This window comes from Lissotriton vulgaris, chromosome 9 (assembly GCF_964263255.1).
Source record: "Lissotriton vulgaris chromosome 9, aLisVul1.2, whole genome shotgun sequence".
NCBI classification, from domain to species: domain Eukaryota; kingdom Metazoa; phylum Chordata; class Amphibia; order Caudata; family Salamandridae; genus Lissotriton; species Lissotriton vulgaris.
Genome location: NC_141697.1, coordinates 392,510,072 through 392,527,986, shown reverse-complemented (window position 1 = coordinate 392,527,986; position 17,915 = coordinate 392,510,072). Strand labels below are relative to the sequence as shown.

The following is a 17,915-nucleotide window of genomic DNA, read 5'->3' as shown; positions in this document are numbered from 1 at the left end:
CTTCTCGCTCTCAGATATCGATCCGACTGTATGGCTCACACATGGTACCCTAGCTACCCCATTACTCATTGCAATCAGTGTGGCTTTAAAATCCCTGCGGCCTGTTTACCGCCACCTTCTTCTACCTCAGTGACTGCTGGTTCTTCTAAATTATATATATTGAGCCTGAATTGTAGATCCCTTGTGAAACATCACGAGGACATCCATGAGCTCCTCTCTGACAAGAACCCTGATGTCCTGTTTTTAACAGAAACCTGGGTAACCGAAGATTCCTCTGCCATTTTAGCCCTGGCCCTTCCCCCAGGCTATTGTATCTGTGTTCAGAACAGACCCATAGGCAGGGGAGGTGGAATAGCGGCGATTTATAAGTCCAAATTTACTTGCACTTTTGAACCCAATAATGTAGCATACCGTGAATGTGCACTTTTCAAGATAAAGGTCTCTGACACCTACACCCTCTCAGGGCTCCTTGTCTACCACCCCCCAGGATCAGCGAGCGCATTCCAAGAGTCGCTGGTATTAACGATTTCATTACTAGCGCTCCAATCAGCCAATTTTTGCGTATTCGGAGACCTCAACCTCCATCTTGAATGCCAAGACTCCCCCGTCATATCGAAGTTCCTTGGTGATTTGGAGGCCTGTCAGCTCCACCAGTTAATTGTGGGTCCCTCCCATCAGGCAGGCCACCTTCTGGACCCTGTCTTTACCAATATAGAGGAAGCTACAGCTGAACCCCCTAGTCCTCTCAGCTGGACTGATCACTTCCTGGTTTCTGTTTCAGTCGAGGTCCGAGCAAGCGACAAAGAGAATACTCCCCCTCTAATATGGAGGCGCCCCTGGAATAGCCTAGATAAAGTTTTACTAGAAGCCAAATTGAACCAATCACGCCCTGTTTGGTAGAATAATATGGAGGAAGCAGACTCTGCATACAGAGAGTGGATAAACACTTCACTGGATCACCTCATTCCCATAAAATATTCTAGGCCTAAGCGAGGCTATTCTCACCCCTGGTACTCAGAGGCTCTTGCTGATACCAAAAAACAATGTAAACGGTTAGAACGTATTTGGAGACGCTCGTATGATCCTCTGGCCAAAAGCGAGTTTAGGCTGGCCACTAAGGCATATCATAAACTTATTAAAAAAAAATAAAGCCACATATTATACTGACCTGATCACCGCTAGTACCAACCGTTCCAAAACTATCTTCTCCCTGGTAAAAGAATTGACTAAGGCCCCGGATGGTATAGGCAACCCGATAGTGTCAAATGCACAGTGTGAGGAATTATCTTGTTTCTTCATTAATAAGGTCAAAGGGATATATGACCTATTACAACCAGACAGCCCCTTGGGGTTCCCTAATCCTACTAGTGATCAAGCTATTCTCCCTTTCTACCTCTTAACCATTCCATCTCTAGAGTGGGCAGGGATGGAACACCTTACACTAAGAGTAAAATCAGGATCCCCAGATGACCCTATTAAACCCGAACTGTTTAGATCTCTTCGTGAGTCCGCCTTACAGGCAGGACGGGAGCTGATTAATAAGTCATTTCAGCTAGCCTCCATCCCTAAATCATGGAAGCATGCCAAAGTAGTGCCCCTCTTGAAGAAACCATCACTTGATCCCTCTCGGCCTGATAGCTTCCGTTCCATCTCACTGCTTCCCTACCTTGCAAAAGTGGCAGAAGCACATGTCAATCACACTCTGACCGTCTATCTAGAGTCCAACGGGATCCTAGATGAGTCCCAAAATGGCTTTCGTGCGAACCATAGCACGGAGTCTGCCTTGCTAACAGTCACAGAACATCTAAAATCTTCACTGGATATGGGCACAACCTCTATTTTGATTCTGCTGGATTTGAGTGCGGCTTTTGACACGGTCTCCCACAAGATACTGCTCGAGAGACTGTGGGAGATCGGAGTCAGGGAAACGGCCCTGGACTGGTTCGCGTCATTTCTATCTGACCGTTCCTTCCAGGTGCACGCCCCTCCGTACTCATCCAGCAGGCTCCCCCTTGAATGTGGGGTGCCTCAGGGGTCTGCGCTCAGCCCCACATTGTTTAATGTGTACGTCCGCCCCCTGGCCATGATGGCCCGAGAACGTAAGATATAACTAATATCATATGCGGACGATACACAACTTATTTTTAATTTCTCCAATAACAATGTGATTGATCAAATGAAGTTCCAAGAAGACATGCTGGCCATATCTAGGTGGCTATCCAACAACTGTCTTCAATTAAACTCCTCCAAAACAGAGGTACTCCTGATTGGCAATGGCACGCAGACTTGGGACGAGCATTGGTGGCCTCCTGCGCTGGGATCAGCTCCTATATCTAAGGAGTTAGTAAAAAATCTGGGAGTGATGCTTGACAACTCGCTCAATCTGGAATCCCATGCCAACAAAGTGGCGGGCATCTACTACGGGCGTCTGCGCTCTCTCAGACCCATTTTGGGTTTTTTCGAGCCCCCTACCCGTCAACTCATAGTCCAGGCATCAGTCCTTTCTCATCTGGACTACTGTAACTCCCTTATGTTAGGCTCCAACACGACCACAATAAACAGGATGCAAAGAGCACAAAATGCCGCTGCCCGTGTCTTGTTTGCTCTACCCAAAACCTGTCACACTTCCCCCTTTCTCCGGCGACTACATTGGTTGCCTATAAAGCAACGCATTCAATTCAAAACCCTCTGTCTCACTCACAAAATCTTGTACAGCGCTGGCCCCCAAACTCTTCAAGGACTATACTCCTTCTATATTCCTACGCGCGCACTCCGCTCAGCGGATCTTTCTTTAGCACGTACTATTAAAATTCGGAGGAGCAGAACAGGCGGCCGCTCCTTCAGGTACCTGGCCCCTAAGCTTTGGAACTCCATCCCCCTAAAAGCTCGAGCCACTTCAAATCATCTGCTATTTCGTAAACTTATAAACACTTGGCTGTTTGCGTCCATCTAACACACCCTCTGTCGCATTAGTTTTAGGTATGTCTGCAAGCGCTGGGACGCCCCGTTGCTGGGGTAGCCATGCGCTATACAAGATTCCATAACATAACATAACAGACAAGTTAGGTTGAAGGAAGTGGTTCTTGCACCCAATTATTTTTAAGATCCTAAAGGAGGTGGGTGATCTTAGGTCAAGTGGAAAAGCATGTGAGTGGTGGTGTGCAAAGAAGGAAAGAATCTAGATCTTGAGGATGTGGAGCAGGTTGGTGGGGAGAGCTACTGGAAGTCCTTGTATAGGGACCAGTGGTACCTAACAAGCCTGACTGCTGATAGGACGAAACAGAGGTTGAACTGAGCGCAAGTTTAAAAGATGAATGACTTTTTCAAGAGGTTAGAAAGAGGTGACCTGAAAGCCTCGTCGGAGGAGACTGTTCTAGTAGTCTAGCTTGATGAGACAGTAGTAGCTGAGGTAGGGGTGTGCAACACAGATGAACAGGTAGTAGCTCCTGAGGTGCTGACTCTTCTGATACTACAGCACTAAGAATCCTTGAGTGCAAGCCTAATCACATCCTGCAATCAGTTCTCAATCACACACTAAATACCGTAAGTAGCCGGAAAACAAAGTCAAATGCTAAGGTGCTCATTTATAACACAGCACTGAATTGTTAAGCAGACACCTGTATCTGTTGTAACATTGTAGAAATGTGCAAGAAATAATAAGACATGTTGGTGGTGTTATTGTTACTCACCTAGCCTTCTGTATTAGGACACAGTTAGCAGCAATGTTTTGCTGGTTGTATTGGATCAGAGTTTCACCATACTGTTATTCGATTTCACTGTTGGTCCAATGTGACAAAACCACATCACACATTTCAATTTCTTCCGCTAAACTACGTAATTAGGAGCAATGTACAATGCTCCTCTTTCCTGTGTAAATCCACACTTTATAAAGCCGTCTATAAAGTAAAGTGAGGATTAGGCAAGAATGTTCGTATCCAGACTCTAACCCGGATTTATAATGAACATCAATGAAGAATTATAGACACTTGTCATCCTTCAGATAGTGCAAGTGACAGATTGCCTCTGGCAAATGGATACAGTTCTTTGACTTTCACATATCCATCCACCACTCTGTTTAGCTGTAAGGCATATACAGAAGGAATAAGCAGTGTTCTATACTTACTTTTTCAAAATGTCTGGATGACGGGTCAATTCAAGTATTAGGAATGATAATTGGTTGGCTGTCGTCTCATGACCTAGAATATAAAACACAAAATAAAAAAAGATTGTCCCCACCTGGGCTCAATAACGTGCATTTATAACAGGTAATGATTAGGACAAAATGGCAGGCTGGGTCATGCGATAAATCTACAATCCAATTTCCCAAATATGCCAAATTCATGGTAAATTTACTAGTCCAAAATCAAACACCTAGCTGGTCTGACGATCAACTTTTCACAGTGAAAATCATGATGCACTACCACTGCAAACTGAGACAAACTTTCAAAGTTTATTGACAGATCGAAATAAAAAAACATTTCATCATCGTACTCCAAACACTTAAAAAAAAAATACAATTGCTCATTGAAAAAGTTTGAATACATTTACGTAATTGAAGATAGCATGTGGGTTATACGAAGAATAAAAGAAATACATTAATTAAAATGTTAAGACAAGTAAAGAAATACAAGAATAAAGAAGCAACAATCTTAGCCAAAAATTATTAACATTTCACCAGTTCTTTCCCTCTGATAGCCCATGCTGCATATACCAATGTGGAGACTGCAACCACTACCACAGAGATGGACGCTGTCTTACAAATCCTGAGGGCATTAGCCATATTCAGGATTGTCAGGTTTTTGCCTAAGGGAGTGATCCACCTTCTTCTAGACACTGCGTATTTGGGAGGAAACCGATTATGTTCATCCTTTTAATCAATAACCGTACAGTATTTACAACACTTAGTACAGTTCACATTACACGCCCAGCGTGTGGTAAAAGCAGGTGTAGGAACGGTACCAGACCTGAACTGTAAGAACAGGTTACTAGCTTGTGTAGGTCTTATGTAGTCCAAGAACTCTTCAGCTTTGGGGACCTATTTATACAATAAAAATGATTGGTCAGTGGGCCTCTACTACTGTCTAATACTGGTCATAGACCGGCCATTTTCCAACATTTTTGCTTTACCCATGCAACAGCATTGGTGGGGATGGACCCTGGATTGTCCCAAAATCCTGTCAATCCTAGCTTAATAAAGGCCTCTTTCAAGTTCTTTAGCCACTGGAGCCTCAGGCTTGCTTTTTTACATGACATAACATTGCTAAGGCCAGATCTGTAGTGTTGGAGTTCTCTTGTGGTCTAAACATGGAGCCAATACAACAACGACCGCAGTCCTGCAAGTTCGGCAATTGAATGTATAACCAGATCCAGTGTTAGGGGCAAAAGATGAGTCCCTTTACATGAGTCCCTTTACCCACTTGACAAACATGATGATCAACAGTCCCAGCTAAAGCAGAGAATGTCCGATTCGGAGGTCGCGGTAGCAGCAAACAATGAATGCCTACTTAAAATGGAGCACCTGCAACGCCCCATTATTGCTGTGTAAACATAGGTAATCAATGCTATCTTCCAGGGAGAGCACTTGTAAATCTACAGCTCTACATGCTAAGAACAGATGGTTACATGGTAGCATTTTTTATTTTATGTGTGGCTGTAAATAGACATGCTTTGCTTAGGTTGTAAAGCAGTCCCTCAGGAAAGTGGTGGCTAAGTAGCAGATGATCAGATGTTTGAAACAATGACCTTAAAACTGCATGACCTACTAAGGCTTACTCAGGTGCAAGCCCATCTCTAAAGTAATGTCTAGTGAGTGTGTGAGGTGTAGACCAAGTAGCACCCATACAAATGTCCATGATAGTGATATTTCCTAAGAAAGCGAGTATGGCCCCTCGATTACTAGTAGATTCAGCCCTTCGGGGCACTGGTAATGTGTGTTTTGCTTAATTATAGCAGGTTTGGATACATTTAGTCACCCTTCTGCAATACCCGCTTTGGAAATAGGAGAGCTCCTATCATGCTTTGCAAAAGGAACAAAAAGTTGGTTGGACGTTCTATACGCTTTAGTTCTGCAATGTGGTACATAAGTGCCCTTTAAACACAGAGTGTCGGTTCATCTACTGAATTTCGGATTGAAAAAAATACTGGCAGCTAAACTGTTTAGTTGATGTGAAAAGATGAGACAGCCTTGAGTAAGAATTTAGCGTTAGTGAGAAGGACCACCCTATCATTATGGAGCCAAAAAAAGGTTCTTGAATTGTAAGAGCTTGAAGATCAAGAATACATCTGAGGAAAGTGACTGATATTCGGAATGCCACTTTCCAGGATAGGTATTGTGATGAACATGAGTGAAGGGATTCAAATGGGTGCCCCATGAGTCATGTCAGTACAACAAGATAACCCTTTTAACCCTTCCATAAATGATTTAACGACATGGACATGAAAAGTTGATTAATGCGGTCTATTTTGCAACTGTGCTGCAATTGCAGTGAGATATAAACATAACGCTAGTCTAGCATTGTAAAGATGGAGAAGATAAGAAGTGACTTCTTGTGCTGTCACTGCAAATGGATTTATCTGTTTAGACAAACAAGTGTCCTCAAAATGTTTTCCACTTAGCAGTGTAGCATGCGTGAATAGTGGGTTTCATAGACTTGCACAAAATAACCATACTTCTTGTGAAAGATGAAGGTACCCATATGCAAAATGCCAGATTCATTGACCCTGGTGTAGTGTGAGAAGGCCGTGAATCAAAGGGGGGGTTGGATGGGGGGGGGGGGGGGGGGGGGGGGAGAAGAAAGGAGTTGGATTCATTCAGCTTCCTTGTCATAATATCCAAAATCAATAGGGAATGAATCACTCGACCCGAGTAACCAGGGCTAGCAACTTTGTAATAAAAAGCCCTCAATCACGTTTAGCTAGGTCGTAAGGTGGTATATCTTGGTTCTCCACCACTTTAAAAATGTGTAAGCGTCATCATTGGGCTCCCTTTTGTAGTTTGCTTACCTCCACCAGGAGGAATACCACTGGTTATTGCAGTAGTGATTAAAGATAATGTAAAAGTGCTCAAGTGAAGTGAAATTTTAATTGAAAAAATTGTATGTCCTTGACTAAAATTATTTTTTAATGAGTCAGGAATCAAGTACTAATAAAAACAACAAGGTGTGTGTGTGGACGGGTTACTAGTCCTACGCAATACTAGTGTCCAATGAACAGGCCGACATGTTTCAGCCCTGTGTATACGCCTGGACGGTCAATGGGGCTTTCTTCAGGACCTCAAAAAGAAGTGTGGAAGTATCCTGCGTATTGCACAAGTACCTATTAGGAACTACACTAGTTCCATTCTGTGTGGAGAGTAAATTATTTCTCCAAGCTCGACATTGCAGGCTTCATCAGGGGGCCAGCGGGTACTTTGTACCTTCTGCTGTATAGAGTAGCGGCGACTTGTGCTCACTCTTCCCACAGCACCCTGGAATATGCTGTGTACGAAGTGTAGTTCCTAATAGGTCCTTATGCAATACGCAGGATATTTCCACACTTCTTTTGGAGGTCCTGAAGAAAGCCCCATTGACCACCCAGGCGTACACACAGGGCTGAAACATGTCGACCTATTAATTGGACACTAGTATTGCGTAGGACTAGTAAACCGTCCACACACGTACCACGTTGTTTTTATTAGTACTTGATTCCTGACTCAATAAAAAAAAATTGGCAAGGACATACAAGTTTTTTAAATTACCCACTGTGGATATGAGTATGCTTTGCATGTTTGTGCATTTAGCCTAAGAAGGGTTTAATTTTCAGTGGTTTAAGATGTGACATTTTCATATTGATTGTAAAACTGAGCTTGTGTAGTAGCAACACTCCTGGCTCAGTGTGGGCTTGATAATATTGCGTTTTAGCACTGTTCTTTAGCATTCAATCGTCTAGATTTGGAAACATGTGCATGGTGTGTCTGCGTAGGTGATCTGTGATAACTGCCAAACATTTGGCAAATACCCTTTCGACTGGGGTTAGCCGGAAGGGGAGAACTTTGAATTGGTAATGTTTTCCACTTATCATGAAACACAGGTAACAATAGAGTGCTACATATATAAGCATAAGAATAAGCATCCTTGAGATCCAGCGTAGCCATGAAGTTGCCTTTCTTTAGAAATAGAATGACGTCCTGTAAGTTGACCATTTAAAAATGTTCTGATTGAATGAACTTGTTCAATGACCATGAATTAAGGATGGGCCTTAGGGTGTCATCCTTCTTGGGAATGAGGAAACAGAGGGCCTTGTTGGTGTGCGGGTACAAATTCTATGGTGCCCTTTAATAGAAGGACTTGAACATCTTCCTCCACAATTTGTAGACCATTTAAACTCAGTACATGATGACGAGGAGGGTTTTTGGGGGGAGCTGTGTGGAATTCCAAGCAGTAACCTTCCTGAACAACGGAGAGGACCCATCTCTTTCCCAATTGGAGCAGGAAGTGGTAATTCTTTCACCTATAGGTGTAGGGTGTTTGGGGCGAAGAGAAATTGAGCCACTGCTAGTTAGCAGAGTCAACCTTGCGGAAGTCAACTGTACCTTTGCCTCTGCCTCAGTAGGCAACCCTACTGAAGCTTTTACCCTGTTGAAACACATAACATTACAGCTGATATTGCTGGAATGGCGGTCTTTGGGTAAGGCCCCCACATTTTAACCACCTCTGGTTTATAATCTACGTAAGGATATTGGTACTTACCTAGAAAACATCTGTTCTTGGCATGTAGCGGTGTAGATTCACATGCTTTGCATACTCATGCCATCTAGCGTTGGATCCGGATGTTTGCAAGTTGTTTTTCTTCGAAGAAGTCTTTGCAGTCAAGAGGTAGGTTACTCCTCCTTTCTGTGTTAGTGCCCATGGGCATCAACTCCATTCTTGTATTGTTTTTCTCCGCAGAGGTTGAGAATGGAGATAGTAAGAGTAGAATAGAGATGTCCATGCCTATGTATATATATATATATATATATATATATATATATATATATATATATAAGTAAGAGAGAACTGGTATAGGTACCTGGGTAGGCGGGTGGGCGAATGTGAATCTACAGCTCTATATGCCAAGAACAGATGCTTACTGGGTTAGTAACATTATCTGTTCGAGGAATGTGAACTGTAGATCATATGCTTTGCACTGACTATACAGCAGTATTCTCCCAAAGCGGTGGCTAACCTGTAGCTGTTGCAGATGTGAAGATGGAAAAAAGGTTCTTGTATGGTTAGTGCCAGGACACATTCATTACAACTCAGTCATTACATTGCACTGTTTTTACAACACAACTGTTACAACGCAACTGCCTTTACATCGCATGCCATTACAATGCATGCCATTACAATGCATGTCACTACAACGCATGCCATTACAACGCATTATACGGTTAGTAATGGAGATTTTTTAGGTTTTTTTTGGGTATGGGTTTTGGGATAGATGGGAATAGTAATTTTTTCCCCTACACTATCCAACACTTACCCTACTGTTGCTCTCACTGGAGTGAGAGTAGTAATTTCTACCCCTACACTAGCCAACACTTACCCTACTGTTCTCCTTCCAGCATTCTGCATTGTAATGGAATGCGTTGTAATGGAAGTTTTAAAAAATGCGTTGTAATGGCAGGCATTGTAAAATCATGCGATGTAATGGTAGTTGCAATGTAAAAACCGCTTTGCAAAAGCATGCGTTGTAATTGATTGCGTTGTAGCACCATATTTTCGCTAATGCCAGTAACTCACCCACTCTCCTCAGTGAAGTAATTGCAATGAGGAAAGCGATTTTCCACGAGAGTAACTGCAGTTCACATTTATGCATGGGTTCAAAAGGTGGGCCCATTAATCGTGTGAGGACTATGTTAAGATTCCATACTGGGGCAGGTGGAAGTCTTGGTGGTATAACTCTTTTTAGTCCTTCCATAAAAGCTTTGATAACTGATACTCTAAAGAGAGAAAAGTGTTGCCCGTTTTGCAGATACGCAAAACTTGAGGGTGAAGTTCCCTTTTGTGGTTTGCTCAGAAGGTCGGCAATCTGATTGCTTACCCCTGGGAGGTATTCTGCTCAGAGATAGATTTTGTGGTGAATGTCCCTCTTCCAAATGTCTTGATCTAGGTGTGATAGTTGGGGAGAGTGCCCCCCCTATTTTTGTATATAATGCAGAGCTGTTATGTTGTCGGCGCAAACTAGAACAACTTCACCTACAAGGTGAACGTGAAAGGCTGTGAGGGCTAGAAACACTGCTAGCAGCTGCAGATGATTTATGTGGAGAGCTCTTTGCTTTTGACTACACAAGACTTAAACTGTGTGATTTTGGAGATGAGCCCCCCCAACCTGAGCGGACGCGTCTGCTGTTAGTATTGTCTGTGGAACAAGGTCTATGAAGGGCCATCCTTTTGACAAATTATGTGGGTTCCACCACGGCAGAGAACGATGAGTACGGCCGTTTATTAACACTAGATCGGTTAAGAGACCCTCCGACTTGTTCCACTGACTTGCTAAGCATTCCTGAAGGGGACGCATGTGAAGCCTGGCATGGGGATCATGATGCAAGAGTCCATCATTCCCAGCAGACGCATATACACGCGAGCTGGTAGTGAGTAAGTGGGCTGAAACTTAAGATTCAGAGACTGGATGATGTGTATCCCGGCTGCATTGAGGAAAGCCAGAGCTTTTAAAGTGGCTCCTAGATAGTTTTGAGTGTTGGAAGGTTGAGGATGCGATTTCAAAGCATTGACTATGAATCCCAGTTGGTGCAGTAACTGCACTGTTATGTGAGTGTGCTGTAGACACTTTGGGTACGTATGGGCTTTGATGAGCCAGTTGTCCAAGTACCGGAAGACATGAATGTGTTGTCTTCGTAGGTGAGCAGCGACTACTGCCAGACATTTTGTAAAGACTCTGGGAGCAGTGGGGACTCCGAATGGGAGTACCTTGAACTGGTAATGCTGCCCCACTACCACAAATCTGAGAAATTTGCGGTGAGCGGGATGTACTGGAAACGCGTCTTTTAAGTCTAGACCAGACAAAGTCGCCCTGTTGTAACAGTGGGAGCACTTGTTGAAGTGTCACTATGTGAAAATGGTCTGATTGTATGTAAATGTTTAATTCTCTGAGGTCTAAAATAGATCTGAGAGACCATCCTTTTTGGGTAAGAGAAAATACAGGGAGTATACTCCCGACCCCTGGTATTGTAATGGTACGGGCTCCAAGGCTCCCTTCAAAAGGAGAGATTGAACCTCTTGCTTGAGGAAGTGTAAATGGTTTGGTGACATTTTATGTCTGGAGAATGCTGTGTACTACAGAAAACTTTTTTTAAAAATAGACGGCAAATTCACTTCATGCACAGAACTACCAGAGAATGTTGACAATGCTGGTTGTAAACATGGCCACCATTCTATCTCAAGTTCCTACCAACATAACATGATAGTCATAGCTAATAACAGTGAACAAATTGCACATATTGCATTGTAGAGTATGACTGAAACTATGAAGATTTATACAACATTGCTGGGTCCCTGCCTATTTCACCTTGCTCCCGGAAGCACTGACAAGAGGTGTGCCTGGGAATGTCTGGCAGCAACTTTCTAGTGGCAGACATTACTGCATAGAAGGTCTAAATGGGGGAGACTATACCTCAGAATGCATGAATCCTAGTTTCTGGAGAACTCTTACCACTTTCCCATCCTGGACTGTGTGGTCATTGCACCCGACTAAAGAAGACGTTTCATGATGATAACGTGTAACCACAAATCTTCTTCTCTGCAAAATGTTGTATAACAAATCTAAGTGCTTTTGTATTGTAGCTGTTTATATACAAGGTTTTCTTGCATCTATCTGGTACAGTAAATGCTCTACAAAACTCATAATAAATTAATACTATTGATGTCATTTGTTACACAGATTTTCAGCGAGAATGCCAGGAGGACGAATTCCAAATTGGGTGCAGGTCAAAAGGCTTGTACCCCATGACGGGTGCAGGTCAAAGGGCCTTGAACCCCATGACTAATAGTCAGCAGATAGCACTCATTAGTCTTGTAATGACCTGGTCATGGTAAAAGAAGTCATCCTTAATAAAAAATAAATATTTTGTCTTACGGTCAACCAACACAGTCTAGCACTCTAGAGCTCCGAAATATCAAAAACATGTAGAATGCCTGTCGGGGGATTTGCGGCTCAAGTCTTCAAAAAACATAGAAGCCATATCAGTTGCCTTGTGGCACAAGTCTCCTGCACAAGAAACCATACCATATTGGCCAAGAACAGAAAATGCAGAGCATGATAGGACATGCATCCAGCACCAGGGTCTTCGGACTACAGGGCTACCTGTGGTACATAGGATTTGAGGATTTTCTTAAGGCTGCAGTGAGAGCAAAAAGGTTGGAGGAGAATTCTGAACTTGGCTGTGTGCCATATCTTCTCCTCTCAGTGTGAGTTAATTTTGTCAACTCATGAACATTGTGCATGCGAGTACAGAAGTCTCTTATCCTTTTCCTTGCATAAAACTCGACACTGGGGACCTAGCATATGATGCATACATTTTGCAAGCACTATGGGCAGTACACAAAGAAAACCTATGCAACTTTGAACATTTCTATTTATGATCAAAAACCGGGTCCTTCAGTATCAGTATGAACCTTATCTAAATGTTTAAGTGTTGTACCTAATGAAGGGGCAGGGGAGGGAGTCCTGTAGTCACACCTTCATCAAGGTACTCCCTCACTGGATACCTATTGTGTATCCCGGTCCTCCCAAAGGCAAACTTGAGATGGCGAATGATGAAGCCTGTTTAAACCAAAGGGGTTTCGTCCGTTCTGGGAGCCTGGCAGGACGTCTAATACATTTTTTCAAACAAGGGGTACCAGGCCACCAATTTCAGTACTGCTAATTAATACTGCAGATTCGAAATACAACGCAAAAAATCATTGTACTTTACTTTCATATTTGTATTGATTCAACTTCATTTCAAACAACTGTTCATTACTCGTGATGCATAGGAGGAATACACATTTCGTTCAATATATTGTGCAAATCAAAATTGTATAAAAAACATTTTATAAAAACATATTATAATCAAAAACAAAGACAAAACACTGTTTTATTTGCATCAACCAATTACACCAGTCCAAAATTTCAACAATAGCCCGCCAAAACTCAAATTCCATGTGGCACTACGACAGGCAGGCTGCGGGGAAAATTATTTTTTATATAAGTTCGCTCTCGGGGTATGTTTCAATTATGACACCCGTACTAGAGTCCCATTCAATGTTGGACCCTCGCAGACGATTAAAGACGTGCCGATGCGTTTCCAATCCCCTTCTGCATTGGGGGATTATCATCAGGGCTTTAGACCACGGTGTAATCCTTATAGCTTTTGATGGGGTTCTTTCAAAGGTCCATCTTCTGTCCTGGAGTCTTTGTACATCTATTTCGATGATTTCCCACTTGTGTTCATGTTTCCAGACACAGTCAACTTAGGACGTTTTGATTTCACCTTGTATGAAAGGTACCTCTTCTACCAGATGAATTGTATCCTCAACTAAATTTGGGGCAGCATCATTTCTTTGCAGCTGTGTTCTTCTGGCATAGATTCAGTCTTCTCTCACCAAACGTGGATCACCAATGATGAAGCCTGACACCCGGGAGCTGTATGAGGCCATCCTGATACATTTTTTGCGCACAATTGTGCTGGTCCAATATATTGGAATGTTTGAGTAGCCAGAATAATTCCTCTGTGAAAGTACACGTACACTGTAAGGTGAGAAAAAGCCCTAATAGGTGGGACTGATAATAGAAGGGCCCGTTCATTTTTCTAGTGGAAATGGAGTTTAAAAGCCACCAGAATTGGCTAAGCCAATATAGGCTACCACCATGGAGATGGGCAACACTGGAAGTGCAAGTGGACAATACGCAGAGAACACCAAGCCCATTGTCTAGCATATCGTGCACCACAAAGCTGCATCAGAGGAAAGGCCTGGAGAAGAGAGCTGGAGTGAGTTGGTGGTGGGTCACAGTAAAGAGCGCACTCACACTCCGAAATCCGAGTGGGATGGGTATGCTCAGACGTGAGTCCCATGCTCTCCACACCACTTGAGTCAAGCTATCCTGGCTGAAGACGGTTGATAGCCAGAAACCAGTCCTAGGATGCTTGATTCCGGTCCAGGAAAGACATGGCTTGGCAGTTCGGGCTGGACTGTTCCCATGAGGCACAGGGTCAAGGCTGATTTGCATATGGCCATGTCTGAACTGGGGTGGTGTGGAGTGCAAAAAACCGATGGATTTAGGCCCAGATCTCTGTACTGGGGTGAATGTATGACATTGTTCTGCATTCTGTCCATCAACTGTTGTTTTTGCATTTGCCTATAAAGGACAGCCTTTTACCCTCATCATGTGTGCACATCTTAAAAGAAGTGCACTTCCTTTTTATATATATATTATTTATCTGGTTTTTGTTTTTAGTCACCTTCGTGTTTAAATTGTGCCCTAGAGGTACATGACTTCAAGACAACTGTAAATGTTATTTTCTGCAGTCAAAAGCATATTATCCTGCATTAATACCAATAAGCGTTTCTATACCTGTTCTAAAATACAGCTGCTTTCGGAGAACACAGAACAAGTACTCTTTTATCAAAATTACATGTGATTACTTATTTTATTTTTTAAATTATAAACCTCACTCCAAGTTTATGGGCAGCATATCTAGGCAGTAGATTGTTTTTATTAAGTTTGATAGAATAAGTTTGATAAAAAAACATTTGAAATGGAATATTCCATTGTAGGACCACTACATAAAAGCACATTACCATGGCAAAACAAATAGCTTAGTTAATGAACATTTAAGAGTATGGCAATTGAATTATATAATAGGTAGGCAAAGGAAATGATCTACATATGTCTAAGGCCCACTTTGGCATGTCTATTTCATGAAGTAATTAATAATATTTAAGATAACGTTCTTGACGCTTTATCTCAGATTAAATTATAGTGAGCATGGGGGATAAATATGGTGAAAGCATTTGAATTTGTGAGGGTGATGAAGTGCAGGGTGTACTCATGATTGTCAATGAAGAGGTACCAATATGGCGCTTGACAAAAACCCAGTAATTATTGCAAAATGAGGATGTTACCGTAATAAGTATTTGGTGTAATTTAAGTATACGACTATGGTCATTTTTTTGTTATTTACTGAAATATAATATAAGGAAGTAAAATAAATTGTCGTCAAGATGCCTCTTTTTCAGTATTATAATCGGAATTGCCAACAAACTCTCAAACTAGCTAAATAATCTTTATCAAATCAATAGAAAGACTACAAATGTAGTAAATAGTTTTCTTCCTTCTTGATTCATAAACTATATAGATTTATGCTTTTATGCAGTTACTGATTCATATGGAGTCAAACCTGGCTAGTTTATAGTTTTAACGTTTTGCAAATCCACTTGAAGCTTTTTATATCAAAAGTGAAACGCATCCTAACCACACAGTTAGGATCTGGCATGCCGCAACCAAATCACTGGGCTGGAGTGGTAGGTTGACCCTCGCCACACCCTTGTGGGATTCTTAAAAGCAGGGAGATCTGGGTAACTTGAAAGGTTTTGATAAATGGGACATAAATGGCATCTCCCATATTGGGGACCTATGGGATATGGGGGGCGTGAAGCCCTTCGACGCTCTCCAAAGCCAACACTCATTGACAGACTCAGAACTTTTCCAATATCTACAAGTCCGCCATGCGCTACGGACGGTGTTTCCCAGTGCCTCCTCTCCATCAGAGAGATACCCACTTGACAGATTGCTAGATGGCCACCTACCCGAAAGGGCAATGTCCCTAACCTACCGAAAACTCATTAACAATATGGGCGATTCACTAATATCGCGGAGGGAGAAATGGACGGGAGACGACATCGCATTGAACGATGAAAGTTGGCAGACGGCGGTCTCCTCCCCCAAAACGGTTGCTAATCCGGCGTGGCTTCGGCTTGTGCAGCTAAAGACCCTGCATAGAATCTATGTAACAGGTCTCCAATTGGTACACATGGGAGGGCAGACGGACGGATAGTGTAGACGGGGATGCACTCAACTTGGCACATTCATGCACATTATATGGCACTGTGAAGCAATTCAGGAATATTGGCGCAAGATTTATGCGGTCATGAGCGACACATTGGAGGTCGAGATTAAGCCAGAAGCGCCCAGGTGCCTTCTCAACGTCTGGGAACCGACCGACCTCAATGCGTACACCACACAATGGGTCACATTCGGATGTATGATCGCCAAAAGGAACATCCCGCAGCTTTGGGGAGCCTCACATGCACCCTTAATTACAGATTGGGAAAAACACCTTGATTGGTGCATGCTAAGAGAAAAGACTGTATATAAGGCCCTGGGCTGCCCCTGGAAATTGGCCAAGATATGGGCCCCTTGGAACTCATACCATGGGAACATCTGTACCCCTCCTCGTGACCTGGGCATTGATGACCCTCCCTCCCCGTGATTTCCAATGAGCTATTCTACTGTATCTATATGTATGCTTGTTTTCGCTGTGCCCTTTGTATTGACTTTTGTGGTGCTGTACCTTGTTACCAAGTCTGTTTAATAAAAAGATTTATTAAGAAAAAAGTGAAATGCATCATACACTGTGCAGGACAGACTGGATGTGTGTGTGTTAGAAGAAAGGTGGAATGAAAAATGTTTTCCCTTTAGTGAGTTGCCTGTTAAGTGTAAGATTCCGAACAATAAAAGAGCTATTTGCAGCATATGTACTGCTTGGTATTCTGAGGCACAGACAAAACAGTTGTAGCAGGCGTTTAAGATATTTGACATTAATCTCTGGAAGGAATTATTTGACACAAGTCAAGTCTTGCTTCTCACTGAACAAGCTCTTAGCTTTCCGTGACGCAGCCTCTCCATTTCACAGTGTGCTGCACAATCAAATTGTGAGGTGCCAAGATTCACATATATAAATAGTTGATGGTCCTTGTTAAAGGACGTTTAGTACACTCCTTGGTGGGGCTTACATATTTTTCTGAGGCATGTGTGCTCCAAGCGAAAACAAGCGATCTTAAAGACACATTAGCTCGAGTTTCAGTGAGGGCAGTGATAGCAGCTGGTTTCTTCAGGCAGACGGGATAGGCCAGTTGAAGGTTCCCAGCTGAAGAATGCAGTGATCTGTAAGGTACAGGCTCAAATCCTAGCACAGCTGACTCATACTTCCATCTTTCTGAGATAGGGACATTCAGTACCATTACATTTTATAAGAGTACAGCGCTCTTTACTGATTCTGGCCCTAGATGTCACGAACAGGAAAGATCAAACATTGATCCCTAAATCAACATATCAAAACCTGCAGCGTAAAGAAACTGTAGTCGGCCAGTGCTCCTGAGCGAAAAATGGAACTGATGTATCAGGAGCACCAACCAACGAAGAGCCAGCAAAGAAGAAAGACGCAGGAGTCAGAATATGGTAAGCAGCAGGCGGGATTAAAAGCTGTATAGTAACTACAACATGTCTTGCAGACCCCGCATTCGCGCCGCCGCTTGACAGAAAAAGGGAGTAGTTACTCATTTGTTTTTATTTTATTTATTTGAAAAGTTTTATATAGCCCTGGCTAGACCCGGAGGTATCAGAGTGCTTTACATGAGAGAGGACATTGTTTCAGAACATTGTTACATAGTTACATCAGTTACAGATGAAGTTACCAGTATATACTTAGGAGAAAAGAAAAATGAGCTTACACAATAATATAAGATAATTAGCAGGTAGCATATCCAAGACACACGTCATATAGGGTATGGAAGGTAGTGGGGAAAAGGTAAACAGGGGAGAGGAAAGCAGACATAGTCAGGTAGATCTGAAGGGGGAAAGTACTCTAGGGGGGACAAAGCAGTCAAAGCAGTCGAGGA

At 42.7% G+C, this 17,915-nt stretch overlaps 1 protein-coding gene across 1 annotated transcript in view; it reads right to left on the bottom strand.

Annotated features, from left to right (window-relative positions):
- Nucleotides 1-17,915, bottom strand: part of LOC147690174 (cholesterol 24-hydroxylase-like) — a 284,595-nt gene that overhangs the window by 79,914 nt on the left and 186,766 nt on the right. The window contains exon 10 of the mRNA XM_086937768.1: nt 4,124-4,196. Coding sequence (XP_086793894.1) covers nt 4,124-4,196 — 73 coding nt within the window. The remainder of the gene's footprint in view (nt 1-4,123; nt 4,197-17,915) is intronic.